We start from the raw sequence: 15,727 nt of genomic DNA, 5'->3' as shown, positions 1-15,727 counted from the left end.
CAAGAGGCAAAAAAAGAATATGCTAACTGACACCAAGAAAGACCGCATTCTCAACAAACATCCATTTGCAGCTAACTAGGATATTGGTCATCTTTCCAATTTTTCATTAATAGTTTTGTGGCTTAATGTATCTATTTATAAACAGGAACGTAATCAATACTTCATTAATTACATGTTCATAATTCGATTCCCGCTCTATCCTATTTGAAGCTAATTAGGATATCGGCATCTTTTCATTTTTTCACTTTGCCTGCAGCTTAGTTAAGTTTTTCCAATAATTCCAACACCAAAAGCCTAAAGGGTTTGCACCATAACTCTATGTTTAACCTGTTCTGTAGGCATGCTTCATATATCCATAATCAACTATTAACAAGGGTTTCACACGATGGCCCATGTTCCCTTTCCCGTCTCCAAATCTCCTCCCTCCCATCCCTCCACAGTCTTCTTACCGACCCTCAAGCTCTTTGGAATCCCCTCCCAGATAAAGTAAACTGTGCCACTACAGCAATATTAACAACAGACAGTAGAAGCAAAAGCAACGGAAAAAAATATAGATGAACAGGCACTCACACCATGTAAAACTGGATTCTCAAGCAAAAAAACATCCATAAGCGATGCCATTTTGAATCTGATTGTAGAAGAAAGGACATAACATATTTTATGGCTTAATGCATATGTAAAAAAAAATGGAATCAGTATTTCACTATCTTTTATAATTTGATTCCCCATTATCCTATCAATGGATATAGTATAGCAGTTCTCTATCAAATAAGATTACATAGTTATGATATGTATCAATGAAACAAATATCTAACATGCCTGTAAAACAAAGTGAACAGAAGTATACCTTTTACTCTCTTGATGCTGGAATTCTTGGATTATCTTATCAACCACAAAGAAAATTTAAACATTTTGGAAACCTGTATCCAATACTCACACTCGAGTTCAAATAATAGGTCTCTCGAGTCATCCTCAATATTAGGGGAACATTATTCCTTGATAGCAAGAACTTAGGTTAAATTCATCTTTAGCTATTACATATCATATAATACCAATTACATATATTATTTAGGTTAAATTCATTTTTAGCTATTACATGTCATACCGATTGCATATATTATTTAGAATCAAAACAATTTATCTTCTACAGCAACACGTATATGTACGGAAAATGTAGAAAATATACAAAACCGATATATAGTCCCATCAAATTTGTTCATCGCATCCATAACAAAGGTCATAAACCAATATATGAAAACAAGAATTAGGTGCTATTACTTGTGCTGGGCCTGCAGTTATCCTTGGAGAATCGCTGCCGTTCGATGGATGGCTATGATGATCAGGACAGTCGTCATCATCGCTGTCGTCTTCATCAAAGGATTTTTCTTTGTGGTAAATGCAGCAGATCTTAGAGCTCTTCTTGTTCATGAATTCGTTGTCGATTGTTCCTTCTTTCCAAGTAACTTTCTTTTTCCTCGGACGGAGTTCGAGGACGAGGGCTTCTTGAGGTCGCGACAAGGAGGAGGAGGAGGCAGCTGAGCTGTTATCGATCGTCACGGTGGTGGTGACGGAGGAGGTCGACGGTGATGCCCTGCTTGATGCCATTGCTGGAGAGATTACCGCCATTGAATTTCTTTCTTTTATTTTATGAAATCGGCGTTGAATTTCAATTGCGATGTTGTATTTGTTATTTTGTGCGTGCAACATAAGCGGCTATGTAATTATTTATTCATGGCTTAAATAGTCAAAAGTCCTCCAAAAATAAAAATAAAAATAAAAGTTAATTAAATAAATAAGTGTTAAAATTTTATTTTTTTGTTTAAGTGTATATATTTTTATTTACAGTACATATTAATAATTTATTTCATTATTATTTAAGATCAAACGGTTAATATTCAATAAAAAATAATCATCCAATCATCATTTAATACATTATTTGATTTATAATTTTATTTATTTATTATTTAAAAACGTATAATTCTTAAATTTAAAAAAAAATAAACACTGCTTAAAAAAACTATAAAATCTTTCTTCATTCTCTTCATATGTCATCGTGGAATGTCATTGGTTTCATCATAAGGTGTTCGTGTGTCGTCTATTGATTTATATCAATACAAGTCATTCGTTGTTGGTTTCACGATGTCTCGTTCGTCAATTTACAATGACAATAAAGTGAAGTAATCAATAATAAAGGCCTGGTAATAAATGAGGTGGGTGATATTGATTTGACGATATGAGAAGGGGTTAGGAGTTTTATATATATTTTTAGAAATTAACTATTTTAATTTTTATAAAATAAATAAAATTTAAAATAATTTCACATGTATGCTTTTATTTGGTGGCAAATTTTTTAACAGATGTCAAGTGTTCAACCTTAAAATGATAATGAAATGAAATATTATTCGTTTAGTCATTTACTTTGACAAAAAAAATGTTAAACACCTCAAGTAAATTAAAAATATATGTTAAGCACTTATTTATTTAATAGGTAAAGTATATAAATAGTCCTATGATTATAGGATATTGTTTTGTTGAGTCTTCCAATTATTAAAAGTTACAAAATGGTCCCTCAATTATAGGGATTATTTTGTTGAGTCTCTCGACTATTAAAAGTTACAAAATGATCACCCGACTATTCAATGTGTTCCAAACTCGTCCTTTTTCGTTAAAAAAATTAACGGTAGTTTAAGCTAGACTTTAACCTGTTGATCGAGATATGATAAAATTTGATATCATAATCTAAAATGACTATCATATCTCATTTAGCATGTTAATGACAAGCTAAAACGACCGTTAATTTTTTATCGAAAAAGGACTAGTTTGGATCATAATGAATAGTTGGGTGATCATTTTATAACTTTTAATAGTCGAGGGACTCAACAAAATAACTCCATATAGTCGGGGGACCATTTTGTAACTTTTTTAATAATTGGAGGACTCAACAAAGTAGTATCATAAATAAACCCTAATTGAATATAATATTCAATTAAATCCCTTAAATTGTAAATTGTAATCAATCGAGTTCTTTTTCATTAATGCTACTAATGTTTTATTAAGTGATGATATGAAAGGTAATGTAACAGATGATGTCGCAATTGACATGAGATGAATGATGGCGTGGTAGCTGATGTGAAAAAATTATGTCACTAGAGAAAGAGAGATATTCATAAGAAGAAAATAATATCAATTGTTTATTTTCATTCAAGGATCCTAAAATACTGTAAAATTAAAAGTTTCATATTATTTATAAGTGAATCTTAACTTTAATATATATGATAAATGAAAAACAACAAACAAATTCAGAATCAAAATTATAAAAACCATAGATATCCAACTTGAAGAAAAGTTCTTTGATTCATATATGTAGGTAATCTTTTTAAAAAGACCAAGAAAACAAGGATAACATCTCACATACATGTTTACAGGTATCGAAACTACGCAGGAATATATCCTGAACTATGTTTATTCCCATTGTAAAGGCTAACTACATCGGATTCAAGCACTGAAGTAATGGAGCTCACATCTCAGCAACCAGTTTCTCTGAATCACCGGCTTCAGATAGTGTACTCTTGGTCCATATTTTCAGCATCTCCAATGCTGCCTTGGGCTGGTCCATAGGAACCATATGACCCGCATCGTGAACCTGTTTGATTATCATGTAGTTATATCAGCACCGTTGCAAAGATAATCGATACAACTATAGATTAATAGACGGATATGGTCAGTTGAGAGATGACCTTAAGGAAACCGAGAGGTCCGTGAGTTTTCAAGACTCCGGCTTCTGAGCCGTCAACTATAAAAAGAACCTCAGGAGATGCTACAAACTCCTTCTGACCAGACCATTGCATAGCATGAACCCATCTTGAATTGCCTGTTGAAGTACAATAATATGTAGCGATATAAATAAAAAAGTAATTACCCCGATAAATATGCTATTATCTCTTCATTTTTCTATAAATAATTATGTCCAACATTCTTGTCGGATGTATAACGGGTAAGGTAGGAGGATATGACCCATGAAATACATTAATAAACATAGAAAGAACATAACACAAACGTGTTGGACACGTGCTCATATCCGACACTTGTACCTGAATCCAACACTACGGATATGCTCTTATCCCTAGAACATGAAACAGAAACTACTTACCAAGCCAGTTGCAAATGAGATAATATTCCCCAGCATATACAAGAAGCTTTATTCCATCCTCAAGGAGATTGGGAATGGGAGCTTCGAGATTCCTCATCCAGTCAACTAGCATGGCCTGATAGACTGTAGGGCTGCAGGACACAAAATCTATATTCCCAACACCAAGGGCATCCCTAACAGATTTCTTGTTAAGAAATGTCTCGATGTTCGAGAAGTCATAGCAAAGGCCCCCTTCACATTTCTTTCTAAGATCATAGTACTGAAGACAGGAAAGGATCAGAGCATCTAATTTTATTCAAAGAATCACATCAGAGCATGATTACTCTTCTCAACAGCTTATTTGCAACAAAGAGTTTCATTATAGGTACATTGTTTAACAATGGGAAAAATTATTGAGGTATCATTTGCATATAAATTCGGAAAAAAAGAATATCAATGACATAAAGGTCATAAATCTGGCCCTACTCTACCATTAATAAACTGTTTTTTTACTCCTTTATTTCTCCTCCTTTAGACATTGTTTACACATCTAGACATCTTATACAAAATATAGTTCAACACAGCAAGAAAAAGAAGCCCATTCTACTTTACAAGATATTGAGCAAATAATCAAAAACAGAAAAAGAAAAAACACAAGCCATTTATGCAAGTAATTCATAGTATATGTTTCTAAGCACTAAAAGATGGTGTCACTTGAGCAAAGCAAATAATTGAATAAAATAATAATGTAACAAAAAGAGAGAGTAGCGATTGTTCTCTGCCTCTCACTGAACAAGATACCAAATCAAAATTTATAAAATAAAAATATAAAATGTCCCTTACATTAGTATCGCCAGCAAGTTTCATGATTTCTTCGATTGTCGAATTGCAGACAAAATATAAAGCCATGCAAGAGATTGTACCATCAGTGCCTGAAAATTTTTATTTCCAAAAAAAATGTTGAGGAGACGAGCAGCAATGGTTCAATTTGTGATACACCTTAATAGTGTAAAAAGAAAAATAAAAGAATCAATCTCTATATCCAGGCTTTGGAGTTTGAAACAGTAGACCTGAATATAGTGAATGGTCTTAGGAATTTGGATGCAAACTTACCGCAAAGTTTTATAGCCATCTCACAAACGGGAACCATCTTGTTGATACGATCATAATCAGACTTCTTAATTACCCCCATGTCCAAAGCATAATCAGTGTAAGCTTTACAGTGGATTGCAGGATTTGTCAGGCCATTACCAATAGCAAATCCCTGTTAACCACATTGTCGTTGAAGCATGCAAAAGGAATTAGTTCCAGACAAAGTTGTAACTTTGAGAAAATTTAAAAACAACTTAAAGAAGCTTTCACACCATATAATTAGTAACACACCTTTAGGTTTATATGAATTCCCCCCTTAGCTTTGTTTCCTTGGTGTACTCGGCCAGCAAAAGCTGGAATGTAGTGCCCCGCATATGATTCTCCAGTTATGTAAAAGTCATTATTTGCGAACTCAGGGTGCTCCGAAAAGAATGCCTAGCATAATAAAAGAGAAAAACCCAGTCAAAACAACTTATTTATTTCTCCTCAACAATTTCATAATATGAACTATAAATAATTCAGTAGACAAATAATTATGCTAAAATCATCTTCCAAGATAAGCAGACACCTGTAAGAAATCATATAGGTCATTGCTAACTTCATCTTCGTTATGACGAATGTCTCTTTGGTCAGAACTGTAACTAAATCCAGTACCAATAGGTTGGTCCACATCCAGAAGGTTCGATGCCTACAACAAAAAATGGAGAAAAACAAATTTAATCACTCGTCAGTATCTCAAAGGTGGAAACTACTTGATATTACACTAGTATAAGAAAGATAAGAAATTAATCATTGATTGTGCAGATACCAAATACTAAAGAAGAAGAAAAATACCTTGTCCCAACCATACTCGTTCCAAACAAGAGACACGTTATCAGCAATGGTGAAGGGACCATTGTCATAAAACACGGCCAGTTCGCTACCACACCCTGGCCCTCCAGTCAACCAGATAACAACAGGGTCCTTTTTGCTATTGCGTGATTCGAAGAAGTAGAACATTCTGCCAAAAACAGCAAGATGTTAACCCACTACAAAGGTAATTCATTAATGATATGATTGGGACGATGAATTTGAAGATTTGGATTTCGACTTTCAATATGACTACATATTGAAAGGTACAAAAATACTAGAACTTCAAATTGCCAAATATCATTAAGAATTTCAATTTCATCACTAATAAGCATCTAAAAACTCATGAATTTGAGAAACAATCATGGATGTTATGTTTATATTTGTTTTACCACACAACTTACATACACTATTTTTAAAATTCAAATCCATCTTTTGAAAACAGAAAATAACTAGAACTCAATGGATCCCAAATCCCGGCTCAAACTGAACACAGAAACTAAGAAAATTTCCCAATTTAGAGAAATGTTACTCCGTTCAAAATCAGTATCAAAACATTCTCATTTCGCTTCTCTATATTTATCTAGGATTTTTTTCCCACAAGATTCACTCAAAATCGACAAGAATTCATTTTTAAGTCAATGAACTAATACTTCGATCTTTTACGATGACGGTCATTGATGCTAATTTTGAGGCATGTTGTTTGTCTTTTCGAAATAATACTTTATCATCGTTCGAAATTTCGATCAAGCATCACAAATCTAAAAAACCCCCCAAAAAATCCCAAAAAAGTAGATGAAATACTAATATTTTAAATGTGTTCCGTGAAAAATCAATTATATGAGAAGAAAGATGAGTGAACCACAAATATATTTTGTGTCGATCTTGTTGCGAAAGGCATCCGGTAACAGATAATGATTGATTGTCAACCATTGACGAAAAAATACAATGCCAAAAAATGAATTGTTTAATAGTTATTGGCAAAAATCAATGCACCTTAATTTTTTTTACCTCAGTGGTTAAAGAAATCGTGGTTGTTCCTAGAGGTCAAAGGTTTAAGCATCAACGACTGTAAGGATGATTGAATGTTCATTGTCCAATAGTTGAGAGTATTTAAAACATATACTATTTCGTAATTACCTTTAACTTGCACTTTAAAGTTGAGTGTTTAAAACAACATTGTTTTAAATATTAATAGTCGCATTAAAACGATATTGTTTTGTCTATGACATCACACCAATTGAATTTTAATGTCCCCTTAACATAATTGAAGTTAAAACTAAAATTCAATATTATAAGTATAAAAATTAAAATTTTAGCAATATAAACAATACACCCCTTAAAATTTACTTATGTTTCGTGTAGATTTTTAAAAAAATAAGTATGATACAAATACTCTTTTTGTAATTAACAACAACAACAACAAAACCCTATTCCCATATGCAATGGGGTAAGGGGGAGGTAGAGTAGTAGGCTGCCTCCAACGCATGGTTAAGAGCAGATTCCGTGGAAGACCTCCGGCAGTCAGAAAATTAAAAATAAAGATAAAATGTAATGCATGTATAAATAAATAAGTAAATAAATATTTGAACAGTCTTCATATACAATCTTCATATGCGCGTCATATAATAGGAAATAATCCTTGCTAATAAATCCCTGCATAATAATCTCAGTACATAGATAGAAACCTAACACTCGACTAAGAGGAAAATGTGACAAAATCTTTCTTAAATTAGGTGTGTTGAAAATTACGAAAAAGTAAATGAGACAGATTTTAAAGTGACAATCTTTCTAAGTAACATCTTTCTAGGGTATCTGTTTGATGTTATTATGGCATTGGTGTTGACGTGTGGTATCTTTATGTACGGCAAATTTGAAGTGTTTTATGATTAACAAAAATATTTTTTTCACTAAATTTAATTAAAAATATTAACAATATTTTAATAATAAATAATTTTATTCAAAAGTTAGTATATTAAAAATTAAAAATTATTATAATAAAACCTTAAATAAATCTATAAATATTAATATAAAATTTTAATAATTTTAATAATATATAAATTTAAGATTATATAGATTCAAAATTTTAAAATAAAAAAAATTGAATTCAACTTAATTAAACCCAACTTTAATCCACAACTCTAAACAACATTAGAATATGTTATCAAAAAGATCTATGAGAACTGTTTCTTAAATCCGAAAGAGAGTCACGATTGTCCATAATATTAAATTAATAGTTTCAACATAATATTTATATTAATTATATAAACATAAGACATATGTAATAATTTAGTTTTTTAGGAAATTGTTTTAAAATAAAAAAATCGTAAGAAAATGAATGTGAAGATAAAATTAATCGTATATAAAAATTACTCTAGTTTATACATAACACGAAACAGTAATATATAAATATTAAAATAAAATAATATTAATGTAAACTATTTTTTTATAATTTTATTTATATCATTAATAATATTCTATCTATTACTTAATTAATTCAAATTTACTTATCACATTCAGTGTCACAGACAACGTTAGTTTTTTCTAAGACTGGTTTAGATGAGTGAGCGAAACTTAATTTCATTCGAAAAATCAATTTGACTCAATAAAATAAAGATAAAATTTGAATGATAAAATATGAATCACCAACTCGATTAACTCAATTTTTTAACTTGAATTTTAGTATGTTTCTTTTAAGTTTATTTTCATTTTAAGTTTATTTTTTGCCAAATTTGAATCGTATACTCCTCTAACACTATAAAATATCTATATAAAATAAATTATTATTTTAAAAAAATAAATTCTCTTTTTACAATTTAGTCCTTCAATTTTATATTTTAGTTATTTTAATTTTTTATAAATTCTTTCTTCCATCTATTTCCTTAACCCTTTATATTTTCATCAATCTTTTTCTCGAAATATTTTTTTTACAAAATAATATTTCCTTTGTTTATTATGCGCTGATCGGTGATTGGTTGATCGAACTGGGTGACCTTGGCGCAAAGTGTAAATATGGATGGCCACTCAAACACTTATCAACTGAAACAGAACGCTATCAAGAAAATTGAGAGCCAAAGCTTTTGAACTGCGAAACTAGTGAGGAAAAATTAAAAAAAGAAATGGCTTTTAGTGTTGGGTTTCGTTTGAATCTTCTGGGAAAGCCTCAATCTTCTTTAATTCCTTCAGTTTCTTCATTTTCTGCTAAGAATGTTGTTTTTGACCGAATGAAGAAATTCCACAGCTCCATTGCACTAACAAGAGCATCATCTGAAGGTTTGCTCACCTTCCAAACTCAGTTCCTGTTTTCTTAATGTTTTTAGACTTTCATCCTTTTTGTTTAAGATGGGTACTATTGTTTTGAACTCTGGTTAAGGCTGTTGATTCCCCTTGTTTTATTGGCGTTAATTATCGTGTATTTTCAGAGGTGGACCGAGACGTGACCTGAAAATTTCAAATTATGACATATTTTAGATATTTTTTCTATTGATAATATGTTTTCATCTACTAGAATTTTAGAGTATTCAGAGTGCGAGTGTCAGAAATGAATATAGTATGTTTCTTTATTGGTCGGAAACATATCCATACATGATACTCGTCCTCAAGTCTAAGCAACATTGACCGAACCAATTCAATCTAATTTGTTAGCTTCTTTGCAAATTTCTCATGCTTAAGAGTTTGTCTTTGATGTGTTTTTGCAGGACTACCCAGTGAACTAGACGAGGATTCGAAGTTTGTTCCGTTGAATGCTGATGATCCCACATATGGTCCACCTGTAAGTTCCGGTCAGTTTCTTATCTCATTTTTTAGTGAATCTTTGCTCTATATCAAATAATAACCATTCTTATAGAAATCATGCACACTTGAATTTGAGTGTAAGTGTTGGATTTTTATTTTTCTCCTATTTGGAAAGTTCTGAGAGGTTCATATCTCAACTCATAATATCAAATTATGCATTGGATAAAGATATTTCAAAAAAACGAAAAATCAAAGCAATGGAGAACTAGACAATGAAGTTTCATCATGCATCATGAACATAGACTATGTTGCTTGGACCCTGGTACAAGCATCTGATATTTATTCGTATCTAAAACTGGCATGTTCAATTTTTCCTAAATTTTCTCATATTCAGGAACTCTTTGAAAGGTCTACCCAACACCCATATCCATATGTGTCAGATACGGATACTTAAAAACAATTGAAGAGCTAAGCAACAAAATATAGAACATAGACACGGTCTGAACCCATTTGACATTTCTGGGATTTTTAATCTTTGCTTGTTTCGTAGGCTTTATTGTTGCTCGGATTTGACGTCAGTGAGGCTGAGAAGGTAATGTTTGGTAACTTTTGCATGTCAGTTTGGATGAAACTTCATTGTCTGTGGTACATTCGTTTTAGAGCTTTATTATTGTATGCCCATGGCGAACTACGTAGATTGTTGCATGGCAAATATTTTTAGGCGTTTCATTATCTTATGAAGGGTAAAGCGGAAACTGAGGGAGGGAAAATCCTCTCCTCCCCCTCTGGGGGTGGTTTAAGACTGTTACAGTGACTTGAAGTTGTGTATCTTAATACGGGTATGTGTTTGATATAGGTAATGCTCGTTATTTTTTACTAAGTTTCTCGATGTACGTAGAAGATTGTACTTCCATACTCATGTTTGAATTTGTCAAAAAGTATTGTATTTCCATATCCATGCTTGGATATGTGCTGGACAAGGGTATTCATTCAAGGAAAATGAAGAGTCGGAGTGAGGTTTGTGGAAGGTTGAACATGAATTTAAGACCCCTTTCTTGGAGGGGGTATGCAGGGGGGAAAGGTCTTTAAATTATATCCTTTTTAAGGATTTAGTTAAAGTCACCTTATGGTATATACTATTAGTACATTCTTGCATGTTCGAAATAAACCCATCTAGTATAGTCACGGCATGCACCTAGGCGTGTTACGCCTTACGTAGTAGTTAACGTGCAGCTTAATGTGTGTGTTTGTGTTGGACTAATTCTTAGGATCGTGGCCTTACTCATCTTGCTAATTCCCCATGCCTTCTTTGAACAGATACGACTGTTCTTGAAAGAATTGGATGGTGAATTCTTAGAGGTAAGGATTTAATTATTGTCGTTACCTTTGTTGCTCTGACTCTTCATTTTTTTCTTTCTAAAGAATCCATATTTGACACCTGTTTTCGACACATATTTGGATATGGACATAAAAGCATGAATTTCCAACTACATGGAAAAACTTAGAAAAATTTGAACATACCTGTGTTAGACATATACCCGTATACTACACGGACCTCGAATCTGGGTAACATGCTCTTTACATTTTCTTTTCCTCTAAATACTAAAACCCCTCATGAAGAACTTTTTATAGAAAGCCACCAAAAATTTGCATTATTATGTGGAGTTCATTAACTTTCTCAAAGCAGAACCCTTCTCATGCCTTAAGGATGTGTTCTTTTTGAAATTCTACTATTGCAAACGTCTCATCTTCCCCATTGATTTCCACATGAGAAGAAAGGTTATGATCTTCATTCTTGCTTGTGGTGTCAATTCCATCCTTCCTGGAAAGTAGAATGTTCATGTTCTTTTCAAGTTTCATGTATTTGAAGTATTATATCACCATACTCATATTCGGTGGACATTAATAATTTAAGAAAAATGAAAATTCGGAGTAACATATATTATGAGAGCTGCTTCACATATGAGAAACATGTTGCAATATATTTTCTTTTCTTATTTAAATGTTCATATGTTCAGATTATTTACTGTACTGAAGACATGATTAATGGTTCACTTTGGGAGGCCGTGAATACTAGGCAGCCTAATTTGGAACAAGTGAAGGTTGATTTCTTCACGCTTTCTTTTTTCTGTTTTTCCAGTCATTTTCCTTGGCTCATAATCATGTTTAAATGTGATTTACTACATTACATTCTGCAGATTGCAAAATCACTGCCAAGGATCTGTATTTTCTCTGGTCTTAGTGGTGAGGAGATGATGATGTTCATCGATGCTTTCCCCGAGACTGGTATTCAACATTTTTTTGCCTACACTAAGTTTCCATTTTAATCCTGAAGTACTTTTCTCAACACATACCCCGATATATTTGTAAGCAGGATTACAGCCAGCTGTATTTGCTGCTCTTGTTCCCAACAGTGCTGATAAATCTGTTGCTGAGTTGATAGATGAAATTATGGGAGACCATGAGATGCTGGTGAGTCAGTCTTCCCTGTGCAATAGATGAATCTGTTGTACTTTCCATGAAAAATGGAAGTACCCGAATCCTAAGATCGTTATCCTGCTACATAACTTATGTTTTCGAGCGCCTTCCATGCAGGCTGCACAACGATCAGGTTCCGCATAACATGTACACTACCCCAACTGCAGTGGTGTTTTTCAGGGATTTAAATCCACTCCCCTGATGCCGAGACAAAGCAGAGCAAACCAGCTACTTAAGTGCTGCAATATTGGCTGTAATCTGATGATCAAACTCCAGTAGTTCACGGTTCTAATATTAAATAATGGAAACTCATCTCATATTTTTGCCAGGCTTGCCTGTAATTTGTAAACAACAGTTCTTCTTATCTTTAAGTTACTCTTAGTCCTGCCACCCTTGCAAGATCTTGAACAGGAAATCTTAATTCCTCTCCACATATACTTAAACAGTGAAGAACGATAGCAAGGTTCATGGCATTTCAGTTTACTTCTACATTTTGGGCAATCTCTCTGAAGTAAACGAATTTAACTAACTGGTTTTTTATGGAGTTTATGCATGTGAAATAGGAAACAAACAACTATATTTCCCACCAAAATTAATATGTGATTTGCTTAACTATGCATTCGAGGTAACAGATAAATCCGCAACAAAACTATGAAAAGTTAACACATCTATGAATTCCTGAAAATATAATTCAATACTAACAAAATTAGCATCTCTCATTCAAGTTTCAAATAAAAAAAGCATAACGACTGGTGTTATATCGTTCAACTAGAAAAAGTCTATAGTACTACAACATAGAAAGGAGGGAAAAACAACAACAGGAAAGAATTAGGGTGTAGAGGGTAGACAGAATCAAAGATTACGCTTCCCCCTGATCTTCCCCTTACCACCGGAACGGCGCTTCTTTTTGGCTAATTTCAATTTCCTTTTGTTCTTCTTTCCTATTCCACCCGCAGCTCTCAGGGAGGCCTTGGTCTTGCCATCGTCACTGTCATCCATCTCCACTGCCATGGCGTTGAGATCGATTGTTGTTGTCGTTGTGGAGGCGGGAACTTCTTCTTCCAGTTGCATAGAAGCAGAGACCGGAAGCTTAGGGGCAGCGAGGGCAGCTTCAATGGCGGCCATCTTGGCATCATCTTTCTTCTGGTAGAAGGGTTCCACTATTTCCCTCCTTATGGCTCTCAGCCTCTTCTCTCGCTTTGATCTCATCGACTTCGCCATTTTCTCTCCTTAATCAAAAATATTCCTAGGGTTTCTATCGATATATCATCGTAGTCAGGAAACTAGGGCTTTTAATATATAGCGAATCAGTCTCTAGCTTCTTGTTTGGTTGTAGGGCTGCCTTTATCCTAATACCTTATCCCCTCCTCTTTGTTAATACGGTTTCTTCCAACGCACCGTTTCACATATTATTTATGGCGCAAGGGTAAAAATCAATTATAATATCCTTTCCCTTATTTATTTAATTTTTTATTTTCAATATTAATTGTTCTTTCATTTTTTAAAAAGAAAATTATATAAAGTACATCAGAAAAAAAAAGGAGAGAAACAATGAAAGAGGAGAGTGATAAACAAAGCTGTTGAATTATGTTTCGATATAACAAATTTAAGGCAAAATGTTTTTGGACTTGAATTGAATTTATTCAAAGTTTTAAAAATGTTTCAAAAATAATTCAAAGTCCATTAAATTCGAATTTGAGCAAAAATGCTAAAGGGTGTCAAAGTGCATCCATGCACCCCTGCAATGCATCCATGCACTCCATTTCGAATACACTTAGTGCATCGATGCATCCTGCTGTGCATCCATGCACGAAGGCTGCAACAGCTAGTAACGGCTAGTTTATTTGAATTTAATGAAGGGGTATCGATGCACCATGTTATAGGCAGCCTTTTTGAGTAGAAAAATCATCCCCAAACGGCTCCAAAACATCCCCAACGGTTATATACGACATCAAACACATTTCAAGCTATAAATACAAGCTAAGGACACTTGAAGAAGAACGAGAACAACTATCCAAGCAATCAAACACAAGAGAAAAGTTTTTCATTCTTATTTCAACTTTCTCTTGTAAATATTTTGTTCTTGTGAGCTCAATCTTGTAAACACCTACCTTAGAGAGGTTTTCTTGTTTACTTATTTTATCCTTTTGTAAAGGGGAAAAGTTATAGCTTATCCCGTGTAAAAGCTAGGGAAAGGTTCTAGTTTAGCCCGAAAAAACTAGGGAGTTGTAAGGTTATCTTTTTGTCCTCAAAAGAAAGAACAAATTAGCGAATTTGTTGGAAAATCCTTGGTGAGGAGCTAAGGTAGTGGACGTAGACTTTGGTTTAGAAAGTCGAACCACTCTAAATCGCTGTGCAATTTTCTATCTTTCAATCTCCTTACTCCCTAAACTCAAAAACCATTCTGACCCCTCTTTGCAAACCGTTCCAGTTGTCGAATCGAGCTTCCGAAAATCCCAACAATTGGCATCAGAGCCTAACTCGTTAAGAAGGTTTAACCACCTTGAGACGATCCTCGAAGAAGCTCTACCAATTTTCGACGCAACCGACAAAGAAATGACTTTTTCCTCCGGTGCTTATTATCTTGAAGAATATCCTATTATGGATTCACAACCGGTCAACAAGCCACCCTTTTTCAATGGAGCAAATTATGCACATTGGAAGAATAAGATGATGTACTTTATTCAATCCTACAATCTAGGAGCTTGAAACTCAATCATGGACGGTTACTCCTCTCCACCCGACAAGTACAACGATTAGAGTAGAGAATAGCAAAAAAAATTTCAGCTTAACTCTAAGGCTATACATATTCTATTATGTGCTTTAGGCCCAAATGAATATGGAAGAATTTCATCTTGTTCTAGTGCCAAAGAGATTTGGAATAAGCTCCAAGTCACTCATGAAGGAACCGACAAAGTGAGGGAATCAAAGAAAAGTCTTCTCAACCATAGCTACGAGAACTTCAAGATGAAACCCGATGAAGACATCAAAGCTATGACGAATAGATTTTCTGTGATTGTCAACGGTCTCAAGGGATATGGAGAAGTAATCCCTAATGAGAAACTTGTGAGGAAGATGATCTACTCTCTTCCAAAGGAGTGGCAATTGAAGAAGACGACCATTGTCGAAGCAAGAAACTTAAAGTCTCTCACTCTCGACGAGCTAATTGGTTCCCTTCTCACTCATGAGATGATGGTGAAGGAAGATGAAGAAAGGGAAAGAAGAAAAACAAGAAGAAGAAGGAGGTAGGCATTGCCTTCAAATCCACCAATGAAAGCCATCAAGATTCAAGTGATGAGGTGGATGAAGACGATGATGAACAAGAAGAAGAGATGATCAAGCTCTTGAAGGAACTCAAGAGATTCATGATTTCCAAGGAAGTGAAACATGAATCAACCAAGAAGAAGAGTCCCCTGGTATGCTTCAATTGTCAAAGAAAGGGGC

General features: G+C 33.6%; 4 protein-coding genes and 1 long non-coding RNA gene across 5 annotated transcripts; 1 reads left to right on the top strand and 4 right to left on the bottom strand.

The window, feature by feature from the left end:
- Positions 1-1,121: 1,121 nt before the first annotated feature.
- On the bottom strand, positions 1,122-1,679 carry LOC120219048 (protein phosphatase 1 regulatory subunit INH3-like). Its single transcript, XM_039215899.1, has one exon. The coding sequence runs from the start codon at positions 1,624-1,626 to the stop codon at positions 1,207-1,209; it is 420 nt and encodes a 139-aa protein (XP_039071830.1). The 5' UTR covers positions 1,627-1,679; the 3' UTR covers positions 1,122-1,206.
- A 1,745-nt stretch (positions 1,680-3,424) lies between these two features.
- On the bottom strand, positions 3,425-6,220 carry LOC120219141 (serine carboxypeptidase 3-like). The gene is made up of 8 exons (XM_039216014.1): positions 6,056-6,220; positions 5,790-5,909; positions 5,513-5,656; positions 5,243-5,393; positions 4,973-5,061; positions 4,151-4,409; positions 3,738-3,871; positions 3,425-3,643 (listed from the first exon to the last, which is right to left on the bottom strand). The coding sequence occupies exons 1-8, from the start codon at positions 6,218-6,220 to the stop codon at positions 3,518-3,520; spliced, it is 1,188 nt and encodes a 395-aa protein (XP_039071945.1). The 3' UTR covers positions 3,425-3,517.
- Positions 6,221-9,062: 2,842 nt separating this feature from the next.
- Positions 9,063-12,600, top strand: LOC120219041. Its single transcript, XM_039215894.1, has 8 exons — positions 9,063-9,343; positions 9,769-9,842; positions 10,356-10,397; positions 11,123-11,164; positions 11,824-11,907; positions 12,004-12,091; positions 12,180-12,277; positions 12,401-12,600. Exons 1-8 carry the CDS (start codon positions 9,190-9,192, stop codon positions 12,425-12,427), a joined length of 609 nt encoding a protein of 202 aa, XP_039071825.1. The 5' UTR covers positions 9,063-9,189; the 3' UTR covers positions 12,428-12,600.
- Positions 12,037-12,277, bottom strand: LOC120219042. Its single transcript, XR_005525279.1, has 2 exons — positions 12,156-12,277; positions 12,037-12,115 (listed from the first exon to the last, which is right to left on the bottom strand). It is a non-coding gene; the product is annotated as an uncharacterized LOC120219042 (long non-coding RNA).
- Positions 12,601-12,945: 345 nt separating the features above from the next.
- Positions 12,946-13,567, bottom strand: LOC120219140. The gene has a single exon (XM_039216013.1). It carries the CDS (start codon positions 13,502-13,504, stop codon positions 13,136-13,138), a length of 369 nt encoding a protein of 122 aa, XP_039071944.1. The 5' UTR covers positions 13,505-13,567; the 3' UTR covers positions 12,946-13,135.
- Between the last annotated feature and the right edge of the window lie 2,160 nt (positions 13,568-15,727).

This window comes from Hibiscus syriacus, unplaced genomic scaffold (assembly GCF_006381635.1).
Source record: "Hibiscus syriacus cultivar Baekdansim isolate YM2019G1 unplaced genomic scaffold, ASM638163v2 tig00110204_pilon, whole genome shotgun sequence".
In the NCBI taxonomy this organism is placed as follows: domain Eukaryota; kingdom Viridiplantae; phylum Streptophyta; class Magnoliopsida; order Malvales; family Malvaceae; genus Hibiscus; species Hibiscus syriacus.
The sequence above is the reverse complement of the archived record's forward strand: the minus strand, read 5'-3'. Positions and strand labels throughout refer to the sequence as shown.

What these genes read in the sequence shown, in the direction of transcription:
- LOC120219048 (XM_039215899.1), bottom strand. Translation starts at nt 1,626, where the DNA reads ATGGCGGTAATCTCTCCAGCAATGGCATCAAGCAGGGCATCACCGTCG.
- LOC120219141 (XM_039216014.1), bottom strand. Translation starts at nt 6,220, where the DNA reads ATGTTCTACTTCTTCGAATCACGCAATAGCAAAAAGGACCCTGTTGTT. An exon ending in AACTTGCTGGCGATACTAAT is followed by an intron (nt 4,410 to 4,972) that starts GTAAGGGACATT and finishes TCCTGTCTTCAG; the next exon opens with TACTATGATCTTAGAAAGAA. An exon ending in TCTCATTTGCAACTGGCTTG is followed by an intron (nt 3,872 to 4,150) that starts GTAAGTAGTTTC and finishes GTACTTCAACAG; the next exon opens with GCAATTCAAGATGGGTTCAT.
- LOC120219041 (XM_039215894.1), top strand. Translation starts at nt 9,190, where the DNA reads ATGGCTTTTAGTGTTGGGTTTCGTTTGAATCTTCTGGGAAAGCCTCAA. An exon ending in ACGTCAGTGAGGCTGAGAAG is followed by an intron (nt 10,398 to 11,122) that starts GTAATGTTTGGT and finishes TTCTTTGAACAG; the next exon opens with ATACGACTGTTCTTGAAAGA. An exon ending in CTAATTTGGAACAAGTGAAG is followed by an intron (nt 11,908 to 12,003) that starts GTTGATTTCTTC and finishes TACATTCTGCAG; the next exon opens with ATTGCAAAATCACTGCCAAG.
- LOC120219140 (XM_039216013.1), bottom strand. Translation starts at nt 13,504, where the DNA reads ATGGCGAAGTCGATGAGATCAAAGCGAGAGAAGAGGCTGAGAGCCATA.